This window comes from Thermobia domestica, chromosome 7 (assembly GCF_964235325.1).
Source record: "Thermobia domestica chromosome 7, izTheDome1.hap1.1, whole genome shotgun sequence".
Classification (NCBI taxonomy): domain Eukaryota; kingdom Metazoa; phylum Arthropoda; class Insecta; order Zygentoma; family Lepismatidae; genus Thermobia; species Thermobia domestica.
Window position 1 is genome coordinate 37,894,086 of NC_137460.1, and position 12,556 is coordinate 37,906,641.

The window sequence follows — 12,556 nt, forward strand, 5'->3', positions numbered from 1 at the left end:
TTCTATCCTTAGCTAACTGCATCCAGTTTCTACTTTGTATTCCAATCTCTGCGACATCCATCTTAATATTGTCCTCCCATCTACGCCTAGGTCTTCCTAATGGTCGTTTTCCGATTGGTCTTCCAGTCAAGACTTTGAAAGCGTTTCTACTTTCTTCCATTCTAGCTACATGACCCACCCACCTAAGCCTCCTAGACTTGATGACCCTAACAATGTTGGGTAAACCATATAAATTATGTAGTTCCTCGTTATGAACTTTCCGCCATTCCCCATTCCCGTTCCTCTTAGGTCCGTTCTTCCCTCAGAGTCAGCGACCATGTTTCGCAACCATACAGAACAACAGGCATGATTATCGTTTTATATATTTCAAGCTTCAAATTCCTCGACAGAATTCGCGACGACAAGAGATTCTGAGAAAATAGCATATACTAATATTATTTACCTTAAGCAATTCTTCTCTTTGTTTTCTCCTCCTCTGGATAATTTGCTCCTCATCTTCCTCCTCTTCGTCTATGTCAATGTCACCAATTCTGCAATAGGATTACAAGGTAATAAATCTGTCTTTACTTAAGATATGTAACGTTTAAAACTACATTGAAATAACATATTTAAAAAGTAATAGGTAGAGACTGCGTCTATGAGAGGTTTTCTGAACTGTTTCAGCTATTTATTCTGTGGTTGTTTCAACAGATATGTCACTAACACGAAGATCGAATCACTTAATGAAAAAATGAAGACAATGCTAATTTGCTGTAACTGTACCACAGATTAGATAAGTGTTTGCTTTGGTTAGATTTTATTTATACGGGGGCCGTTCGGAAAGTAACTTCCGATTGGTTAAAAAAGAAACACCAAAGTAAATAAGAATAATTCATTATATGCATTTGAAAACTACTTCTTTGCTCTATGTTTCAACATAGTTTCCACAAACATTCAAGCAATTATTATATCTCTGCAATTCCATTAGCATAAAAATCTCTCGCCTGTGCCTTGGGCCAGCCTGTGACTGCATCCTTCAGCTCTGTGTCAGTACGTCATTATAAACACGGTCCTGCAAATTTGTGGAAATTCGTCGGAAAGCTCCGAGATTGTGAAACGTCGATTTATACGAATTTTTCCATCAATTTTCTGAACGAGTTCTTCAGTGATCACTGATGGCTTGCCACTTCTCTCTTCGTCATGAATGTTTGTTCGCCCACTTTTAAATGAAAGAACTCATTCACGAGCAACTCCTTCACTCATCACACTTGGTCCATACACGACATAAAGTTCCCAATGAATAACTGCTGGCGAATATTGTTTTGCCGTAAGAAAACGTATAATAGCTCACACCTCGCACTTGGAGTTTTCTTTAGCAGCACACATTTTGAGACACTACAAAAGTGGAACTAGTGATCAGACAACCTTCACTCTACCACGGCTGGATGCAGACTGATCTACCGCGAACGTCTGTGCAAAGATAGTAGCGTTTCTCCCACTACTTCACGCACAGTGATTAATAAAAGGTTACTTTCCGAACACGCCTCATGTTTAAGTAGCATACATGTATGTAAATACTTTATTTAAAGGATATGTAAGTCAGTTTTTCTTTTGTTATAATTCTACTTTTCATAGCTTCGGAGTTAAAGTGATATAAACCTGTAACGAAATTTTCAGGAGTACGAAAGGCCATGAAAATGAAGAAAAAACACACAACATATCTAAAGTACTAACCTATATGTATTTCTTAATGCAGAATAAGTTTTCCAAAATTTTGATTATATACACGCAAACCTTAACGATGATTAATAAGGCTTAATACATGTTGTATATTGAGATCTTCACTTGCTTATTGTTTTAGTATCGGTGAATATTTCAAATTTACATTCCAAGTAATGTACGAGGGTGATTCAGAAAGTAATGCCTCCAACCCAACTACTTGGCCAATCGTACTGTAAACATTCTCAACTGTTTCTCATTAATGCACTGATCTTTAAGCTATAGAATGTCACTTGTCTCACCTTCCTATCTCTTTTCATTCCAGCGTAATGGAGCAATTCAAGGCATCCAGTGATGACGTCCGGTTGAAACAGAGAGCTGTAATTGAATTTCTGACTGCGAAAGGTTGTGCGCCCTACGGACGAGTCGATAGTGACGAGTCGTGGATACACCGTTACAACCCGGAAACGAAGCGTCTGTCGATGAAGTACCGCCACACGTCCTCTCCTCCGCCAAAAAGTTCAAAGCTGTCCCATCTGCTGGCAAAATGTTGAATTACTGCCTTATCCTGCCTATAGTCCGGATCTTGCGCCCTACGACTTTTGGCTCTTCCCCAAACTTAAGAGCGAACGATGAAATTGTGACGCGAAGTCGGAAGCAGCAGTTCAGCGATGGTTTCACCAGTGCAAGAGTGTTGCCTGTAACGGAGACTATGTTGAAAAATGATGCCACCATTTGTAGCCGACACTGCAAGCTTTCCACTGATTAGGAGCTATCTGTCAAATACAAATAAAGGTATCACCTTGGAGGCATTTCTTTCCGAATCACCCTCGTATTTTTTGCTTGAAGAATTTCTCTTTCTATCTAAAGGATCATCCAAACAATTAGCAAGCCTTAAATTGATGTGTGTACCCCCTCCCCCACGCACACACTTTACACACTGACTGAAGCGTATAAAAAATAATTATTATTTTCCCCCGTAATCTTAATGTAACTTTCTGTCTTCTTAAAACCACCAACATGGATTCCAATTGCAGCTTTAGTTATACTGAAGCTTGTATTCCATGTGTTCTATCAGTCAATAAAAATATATCACGATTTTAAAAAAGAGACGAACTTTTTAAGACCTTGTGTATGTATATTTTCATACAAATTAAAACTTTTTATTAAGAAAGGAGAATAGAGAAACTAAGTTACTTACTCTGACGACGACGACGATGATTTTTCTTCTTTGAGACCTTCAGATAAACTGTCTTTGAACTTATCTGATTTATCACCCGTTCTACCCTTATTTTGAGATCTGGAATACAAGAAGAAAGTAAATAAATATACAGAAAAAAACTGTCATTAGCGGAATCGAGCGGGACTTGCAAAAATTTCCGTTAAAGATAGGTTTCCGATTAACAAGGTAGACCTACGGAAAAAAAGAATGTACATATAATGAACGTACTGAGATAAAATAAGATGATATACGTAGCTACCTTACTCAATTCACAGTACTTATTTCTACTACAAGTTAATACATGCAAAACTTACAATGAACAGAAAGAAATAATGTACACAAGTTAACTTATTTTTCCCAATAGTCAAGGAGAAGTTTCAGTATACACTACTGCTTGGCTACTCGACTTTGCAAACACACTTTAGCCTGAGAAACCTCATTAAGCTTAATTATCATTGTCGTTTCTGCGTAAGGCTAATTTTTGCAGTTCGTTTGCACTTTTGACAGCATCTTGGTAAGTCTTTAGCCTACACTTTTCTTTCAACGCAATGCCGTATTTCTCCTCTTCTCCTATCAGACTTTTCGTATGTTTCTCTATTAACGGTTCTATATCCGTTCTCTCTTTTTCGGTTCGCACATCACTGTCTTTCTGACAACTGGTATATCTAATTTTTCATTCTAAAAACTTTCTAAATGCCGCACTTCAAAACTTGGAATTCTCCGTTAAAGGACTTATTTTGATTTCCGATATCCACGTAACACAGTTGTTGTTTAATAGAGGAAATTTAACATGCTTTTCGCCCCTAAATTTATGGGACCGTGATATATTTCCGTTTAATACAGGGTCCGTGTAAGACAGGTTTTACTGTACTTCCCTCATACAAATGTACCGGTATACCAAAAAAAATCTGAATTATTTCTCATGCTAGTATTACGTAAAAAACATAGTGTTAATTCTTCCTTCGTCACTATGCATTTTGTATTACACTATCTTAGACATACAAGATCAGTGGCGTCAATATGAATTCAACACTAGAGGCTTAAATCTCAATACACGTTAATTTAAATTTTTGGTAGTAGGATCAAATCCTGTTATATTATACTTTGGTTTGTGTTCACTGGAAAGTTTCTACATCAAAATACAATTCTGCTTTGTAAACTGTTTCTTCAACACAAACCAAATTTTTATTGCTAATAAAAATTGGAAACATAAAGATTGGAATTTCTCTGAAAGCGCTTAAGTTTTTCCATTAAAAAACCCTGGGAGGCCACTACAGACTGTTTAAAAAGAAATATCAAACTTATTATACCTAACAGAACTAATACCTCTGTACATTTACATTAAAATGTAAATAAATAAAATCATCTAGCTGATAATAAATAAATTTAAAAAAATTCGCTTAATTCATACCCTTTGTACAGCGTTGTAATTCAATTTCTTCTTTGATGTTTTGGGTGTTGTGTCTGTGATCGGTAATAGTCATCGACATGCAACTGTTTTCACTTCGTTATCCGCAGAAACAGTGGATTTAACTCGAGTAACAGACACCATCACACATATTTTAGGTAAGTATTTAGTAGTTAGAGATTGATGTAGTGTCAGCGCTGTATATTCAGGTAAAGACGAATGGAAAGGATTGCTGGAAACAATCAATGCAGTGAGCAGTGAATGTGGTTTCATTATTAAATCATGGCAGCGAACAGTTTGAGAAAATGCGTCCGTCAAGTTAACATCCACAGAATTTGGATCAAAGCACGAGCAAATATATTTTTGGTTCCTATTTTATGTGCCCAAATAAAAGTTAACGTCAAATTTTTGAAGAAATGGCATTGCAGGCGCTATCTACTATTTCATTTCATGAAGAAAAATTGATGAAAGTAACGTGTTAATAAGTTTGAAAAAAATATCAAATGTACTTTAACTATACTAAACTATTTTAGTTATCTTTGTCGCCTTCTTTAGTAGCTCTAGGAACTTCACAAGAAAGTTTTTCTACTTCTCAGAATGTCATTTACAAGTCTTCGTATGCACAGTTAAAAAAAATAAAGTTTAACTTATTAAAGTAAATTCTTACCGAAACACCTTCTTTTGAACAATCTACTACTGCGAACATTCCACATTAGGATTTCTTTTTAATGACGTACGCCGTCCGTCCAAAAAGTTCAGAGACTGGATTAATGAAAACTACAGAAAACTTTAAGACGAAGGTTTTAAAGCTTCATGTATTCTACATAGTCTTTCCTACTCGAGTACAACTCTCAGAATATTCATACAACCATATGGAACTGTCAAAAAAGTCCTTCTTCGGGATGCTATTCAACTCGTGTGTCATTGTGACTTGAATGTCAATTGCGTCGTCGTAGCGTTGACCCTTCATGTGAAGTTTGATTTTGGAGAAAAAAAAAAGTCATTCGGCGCCAAATCAAGTAAATATGGAGGATGGTTTAGAACTAGCACTTGTTTTTTCGCTAGAAACTGCATCAGCACTATCTTCTCTTCATCAGAACATTTCAGGCAATGTGTTGAACCCTTGATTTACAGTTGTTCAGTTCTTCTGTGATAGCTCTGCATGAAATATAACGGACAGTTTTCAGAAGATTTTCTCAATGTCTCCGTTGGCCGAACTTGTAGTAGGATGACCTGTTGTTATAGTCGTCGAGCGAAATCTGCCTTTCTTTAAAATATTTAAACACTGAAACATTCATGCACGACTTAAACAATTATCGCCGTAAGCCTTTTTCATAAGACTCGAATGTCTGCGTAGCTGTTTTCCCAAGTAAAACATGAAATTGATTCACTACCTATTGCTCCATTGCAATTTCATGACAACAGCGTTGACCCACGAAGCTCATACGTCTACTACTTAACACTGCTGATCATAACTGATTGACCAAATGTACTGTTGTTTACGTGTTAGTTCAAGCTGCCACCGTAGTTACAACGCTGACGTCGCTTTTTATGCCGGAAAGAAAATCAGTGTCGGAACATTTTGGACAGACGGTGTATATAATGTAGAACCACAATAATTTTGAAGAATTGTGTTCACCATTGAAAAATACATGTAAGGTTACTGTTGCAGTTATAAACTTATAAGATTACATGCTCTTTTTGATGTAATACTCACGTGAAATTCCTATTGTTTTTATTTTCTAAACACGATGCTTCCAATAACTTTCTGATCTGTAATAGCATTAAACCGCTGCAAATAAAAATTGAGGTCAACTGCCGTCTACTCGACTAATAAAGTCGATTTTATTTACGTTGTATGTAATTAATTTGTTATATTGATAGATTGAATAAATAAATAAATAAATAAGCTTATTTTATGGTTATTAAAAGTTGTTGCTAGACATTTAGTAGGGATGTGGTAGCGGACAATACATTGTTGGTTTGATAAATTTAAGAATGGCCACGAATTCCTTCAGTATGAACCGCAAACGAGACCTCCACAAACCGAACTCAACGAGGCACTGTAGGCGGCTATTAAAACTGAAAATGACCAAACATACAAGACACTGAGCGAAGTATTCAAAACTGCAATGCAGCAACCACTCGTCAACAGCTGCATCAGCTTGGGTAACAGTAAAGTGGGAGAATGATTTTCACACTCGTAGACTGTAGCTCAGAAAGCGACACGAGCACATGCCTGAATTTCTTTTGTCTCGTTAGGGGAAGGATCCCATTTCTGGCCAGTGTTTTCACTGCAATGAGAAATAGGTTCTATACGATACTCCACGGGAGTGGTTTTCAACCTTTTCTGATTGACGACACATTTTATTCAACATCCACAACATCGCGACACTGTTGATTTTTATTAATAATAATATAAATTATAACAGCGTGTAAGACTGCAACTGTCTATAATGCAGTGACTATAAGGATCGAGCAATGTGGCTGCCGCTGGAGGCGCTGACTGGTACAGTCTGTCTCAAAGTTGTTTTTTAAATAATTATTAAGTCTTCATCCCGGCGAAATTAAAATACCGCTAATTTTACAGTAATTATGTGAAATCTTCAAATAGATAAAATATAATCGAAATATGGAACAAGAGCGCCCTAGACAATATTATTTTACATGAGAAACCGTTATCACGACTCACTTATCTGCTTTCGATTTCGAGCCATTTTGAAAATCGGCATTTATTTTCGCGTTTCTAAACAGCTGAAAACGGAAAGCCACTAGGTGACTTGTGATAACGGTACCTCACGCAAAATAATAATATCTAGGGCGCTCTCGATCCATATTTCGATTATCTTTTATCTATTTGAAGATATCACATAATTACTGTAAAATTAGCGGTATTTTAATTTCGCCGGGATGAAGACTCTTATATGTTTCGTGATTTTTAACTTGTAGAATTTTGCGGCACACCCTATGGAACTGCATGACAACTCCTGTTTCGCGACTCACGGGTTGGGAACCGATGTTCTACAGCACTTTCATTATTTACTGTTACATCATCATCCCACTTCCAAACAATCAAACTCACTACTTCATCAACGGAGGGTATGTTTTATGTCTGACTGACTGCTCGAAGTATCATGCATCGCAAACTGCTGTTACCTGGACAGATAATCAATGTAATTGTGTCCGATCTTGGTTTAGAGTTTAGCGTTCCTTTCCAGCACCGAGGCTATACACGACGTGAAAGTACAGCTTAACATAGAATCCGAACCAAGTGAGATCCCACCGCAAATTGAACACCGTCGTATGCTAACCATATGACCACGAGGAACCTCAATTGTGTTCTAGCAGCATATGACATGTGCTCATTTAGATGTGATAAACGAAGAAATAACGGATTTTAGACCACATCAATTCCTCTATATATATATATGAATTCAATATTATACATCGGCACGGTAAGCCCAAGATCTAGATTCGAATCTCGATCGAATAGTTTTCTTCTTCTTCTTCTTCTTCTTATTATTATTATTATGGCATGGAATATGTTCACTTACTGAGTCAATAATGCTTGTGAATCACAGAGGTATTATTCTGCTTCAGGACAACATAAAGCCACATGTTGGCGTAAGACTGCTGAAAACGTGACTGGAAAATGGTAATGTTTCTCCCATTTTCTCTGGACGTTGTACTATCTATCGGGTTACCATTTGATCCATTCGATAGACAACTGTCTTCGGGAAAGAATGTTTCGAACTCTTGAGATGGTTCACGCACTGGACGTGTTCCTCAGTCCATATTCCGCTAAGTTTTACCACCGTGGAATCCTTATTTGACAATGTAGGGGACAGTTTCTTGCTGCTGGTGAGAACTTTCTGATTATCTAGATACGTCTTACCTAATCTCCAGATACGTTTTGCTCTTTTAGGATCAGAATATGATAAAACTTCTTTAGGAATCTGAGACCTTGATACTATTTGATCGGTGCGAAGTTTGTAATGTTTTGTTTATAAGCTGGTAGTAAATGCCCGTTATTCCACTGTTACTTAGTTTGTTCCTTCGCGTTAGTAAAATACAGTGTAGTCTAATTCTGCACAAATTTTGTAAAATTTGCAGTCGAAACACGATGCAGTGTCTAATGAACCAAGTTCAACATCTCTTTCATATATATTCGGTCTTCGAATTTAACAAGGATCAAATACACTAGGAGAGGTGAAAACAATTTGATTTGTGTACGGACCTAATACCATTACTGAATGTACGTCAAGAAAATAGTTCTCTCGTTTCTGGGAAAATTGATTTGACTTATCTGATGTTCCAGACTTTGACAAGGGTATCTTAAATGGACTCATGAAAATTTACGTCAAACAAGTGGAAACTGGTACAAGTTAAGAATTATGACCACTCAGTCATTTAATGTTATTTGCATTCTGTGAGTAAGGTGCAAATATTGGGTAATGCACTCTCACATTCAGCCAAGCGATCAAAAAACTACTGGAAAACTTTTCCGGAAATTCCCTATTTCCCCTGCTTTTGTGCCTACAACGTTACACTTTTCAGCTCTCTCTCTTCTCTAACCATATTCAAGGAGATGTGGTGTTTCGTGATGAAGCTGCTCTTGAAACAGTCCACTGATTTCTTCACCTTAAAACCACGGCTGTTCTTTAGATGCAGTATTGAACTTCTGCCTCAACATTGGCAGTTTGTCACTGACAATGGAGGCGAGTATATTACTTACGGAATGAGTATTGTGTGTAAAACTACACACAATGTTTTATTGAACCGGCTATACTTGTGTTCATCAATTATTGTAGTACTGCAAACTACGTTAATAAAGACACTACTAAAGTAACTGAACTGAGCATGATTATCAAATTGAACTCAGAAATGCGTCTAGATATTTATTAAAGTCGAAAATTTCAATGAGCATCCCATTCACCTTCGTCAGCGGCTGAATTACATAAACACATACTGCTATTTCAGTCACATTTGATGGCTTCCATTATAGAATAGAAAATCATTTCAGGTATGTTATTATTAACTATTTACTCACACATTTTTTCAACTTTTTTTCAGTATATTATTGACAAGCGTAGCTATAAAGGTTAAAAAAAAAAAAAAAAAAATCATAATTTTGAAACCCCAATATGTGATTGGAACAGGAATATCAACATAACGAAAGCTATTATAGATATCATGGTAAGGTTTATAATTTGTTTTTACGATGCTAGAGGTAAGCTTAACCAAACCTAAATTATGATTTTTTATTATATTTTGAAAGACGTGTGATTGAAACAGTAGATGTGTTTATGTAAACGAATAAGCCAATGACGAAGATGAGATGCCCACTGAAAAATTCGGCATTAATAAATATTTAGAAACATTCCTGAGTTTAATTTAATAATTGAATAAGACACATTGATGCTATAAACTTATGCATCTATTCAAATCTAATGCAACAGTATTTTACAGGGTTTCTACTGAACTGGAGAAATCTATTTCCCTGACCTTTGACAGGAAATTCCCTGACTTTTATGACAGATGGCAGATGACATTGACATATAAATAAATAACGGTGAATGTTTATATATGAGAACATTTATTCTATAGACATAAATAGTAATCAGTTGCTCATACGTACATTCCACTTACCTCCCATAAAAATAGGTATTATAATGGTTGGCTAAGCTGAAATTGGTGTACAATTAATGTTAGAAAAAATGTATTTTATAAAATTTCCCTGATCCTCTCTGACATGCATCATTTTCAATGAGTTTTCCCTGACTTTCATGATTTCCCTCACCAGTAGGAACCCTGATTTAATATTTCTTAAATTAATAAATTATAATTAATAATGGAAAATTTACTTGCCTATGATGATGATGATGACGGCTCCTCCTGTCCCTACTCCTTGGGGATAGTGAACGCGAATGCCTGCGCCTTCTGTCCCGCTCTCTTTCCCTTTCCCTATCCCGCTCCCGTTCCCGCATCTGGTCTCTCTCCCTCTCCCGATGATGACGATCTCTCTCCATGTCTCGTAAGTAGTTCTCCCTACCACGGCTGTACGATCTTCTTGGACTTCTACTGCCCCTTCCAATACTCGATCTACTTCTACTCCTCCTCTGCATATGAGCGTCTCTCCTGTGATCCTCACCACCTTCCCTCCTTGATGACTCACGTCGTAGTCGCTCTGCTGATCGTCGAGATCTGTCGTCACTTCTATAATGATCATTTTCCCTGTAGTCTCTATGCTTCCGAGCATCTCGGTCAAGCAACCACTGAGTTTCTGGTGATAACCTGTGTCGTCGTCTTTCTCTAGGGTCCCGTTCTCGTTCATCTCGATACCTTCGTCGTTCTGAAGAGTCTCGATGTCTCTCGGATTCTCTAAGCGGCGAACTTCTGCTTCGTTTCTCTCGACTTCTGCTTCTATAAAATAGAGGGAAAATAACCAGTTGAGAATGCTCTAAGAGCACTGCCAGAACAAACTTAAAAATAATTAATTTTTCTTATTAACTTCTACAGGCTTTATTCTATGTACTTTATTATTAAGCTCATTAAACAATTCTTGTAATATATCTATCTATTTATAATTTCCTTGAGTATTAAATTTTTTCACAAGTTTTGTTTATGAGTTCTGTTAACATGTTCTACGATATGTTGTTTTGCGAAGATGCATGCTTAAAATTGAAAAATTCGTAAAATATCATCTCTGTATGACTAACGGTTCCAGAGATATGGCTCCTTAAATCTCCCGAACTCGGATCTTTTTTGGCCAATATCTCGGAAACTATAAGAGTGACGCGAAAAATTCAGATAGTTTCATTTCTTTCAGATAGTTTTTGATGCTCTACAGAATAGAAATACCTTCATTTGGATGAATTCAATAAAATGGTCCTTCGAGCTGCTAAGCGTTAACGCACAAAATGTACTATATGGAGGCTTCGTTGTATCTGAGATACGAGTCTCTCATTTCCCTGTGTAAATCGTGTATGACGGACGCTGAGACAAAAGTTACAAAATATCTCTGCAGGTACATTGGGCAGTAAGTAGATATATATTTTAGCATTTATGTAAAGCTACAATGAATAATAACCATGATGCTTTATGGATTATTCAACAGAAGACTTTGCCTTTATTACAAGGTAACCAGAAAAGTTCTTGCCGTTCCAAAGCAGTGATAAACAAAGAGCAATACAGTGGATAGTACATACCTTTAAGTTTCGAAATAATTTCCATCAGCATGCAACATATTTTGCCAACGTTTCTGCAGCTACACAATATACTGGCGATAAAACTCGACGGTCCTGGATGTAAAGAAGTCCATAACAGCGTTCGTCAGGATTCCCTCAATTGCGAAGTATCTCCACGGAGGTGGCTATCGAGGGGATAATACGGTGATAATCTGTTCACGCAATGTCCGGTGAATATGATTCATGGCAGTGTCTCTCAGCCAAGTCGCTCAAGGGTCCCCCGGGTCCTCTTTGCCACATGTAGCTTGGCATTATCGTGCAGAACAGCACAACCCTTGCGATTCACCAATGCCGGCTCCTTCTGCAGCAATGCACAGTGCCCCCTTTGCAACTGCTGGGAGTAGAGGTCAGCCGTGATTCTTTGACCAGGTGGAAGGAGCTCATTATGCACCACTTGCCGACAATTTCACCATAGAGAGAGCATAACCTTTCGTGGGTGTGAGGAACGGGATACGTGGCGACAACCAATGTCTGGTACGCTTGAGAGTGTCATAGACTTTTCGTCACAAGTGACTCGGCGATCAAAGGTGGGTGTGCTCTGGTGCCGAGTGGGCAAGGACAAAGAGGTTGTCACTCGTTCCTTGTTGGCTGCCGACAATGTGTGGGATACGCATTTGCTTAATTTGTACGACTTCCTTATCCTTTCAAAAAAATGAAATGAAATCTTTGAGTTTTACGTCCCACGGTTATGCCGGTTAGGCTAAAGGAGACGGTGATTATGAATGAAATGGTGGAATGAAGAAAATGGGAGGAAATAGGAGAACCCCGAGAAAAAACACGCACACGGTGTTTGTCCACCAAAGTTCACATGGCGGGAGCAGGGTTTGAACCCGGGACCTCATGCACCAGAGGTGAACGCTCTACCACTGAGCCACCGCAGCCCCGACTTCCTTATCCTATGCAGGTTCAGTCTGACTGTTTCAGTGGAAACGTGGAACCTTTCTCCAAGTTCATCACATGTTAGACCATTGTCCTCCTCGA

The 12,556-nt window shown here is 37.6% G+C and overlaps 1 protein-coding gene across 3 annotated transcripts in view; it reads right to left on the reverse strand.

Moving 5' to 3' along the window:
- Prp4k (Pre-mRNA processing factor 4 kinase) overlaps positions 1 to 12,556 on the reverse strand; it is a 117,059-nt gene that overhangs the window by 74,151 nt on the left and 30,352 nt on the right. For all 3 annotated transcript variants that reach the window (XR_014132136.1, XR_014132135.1, XM_081764489.1), the window contains exons 5-7: positions 10,197 to 10,751; positions 2,900 to 2,998; positions 443 to 530 (exon numbers count right to left, since the gene is read on the reverse strand). Coding sequence is in view for 1 of the 3 variants with exons in the window: in XM_081764489.1 (XP_081620615.1) it covers positions 443 to 530; positions 2,900 to 2,998; positions 10,197 to 10,751 (742 nt within the window). In the remaining 2 variants the exon portion in view is untranslated. The remainder of the gene's footprint in view (positions 1 to 442; positions 531 to 2,899; positions 2,999 to 10,196; positions 10,752 to 12,556) is intronic.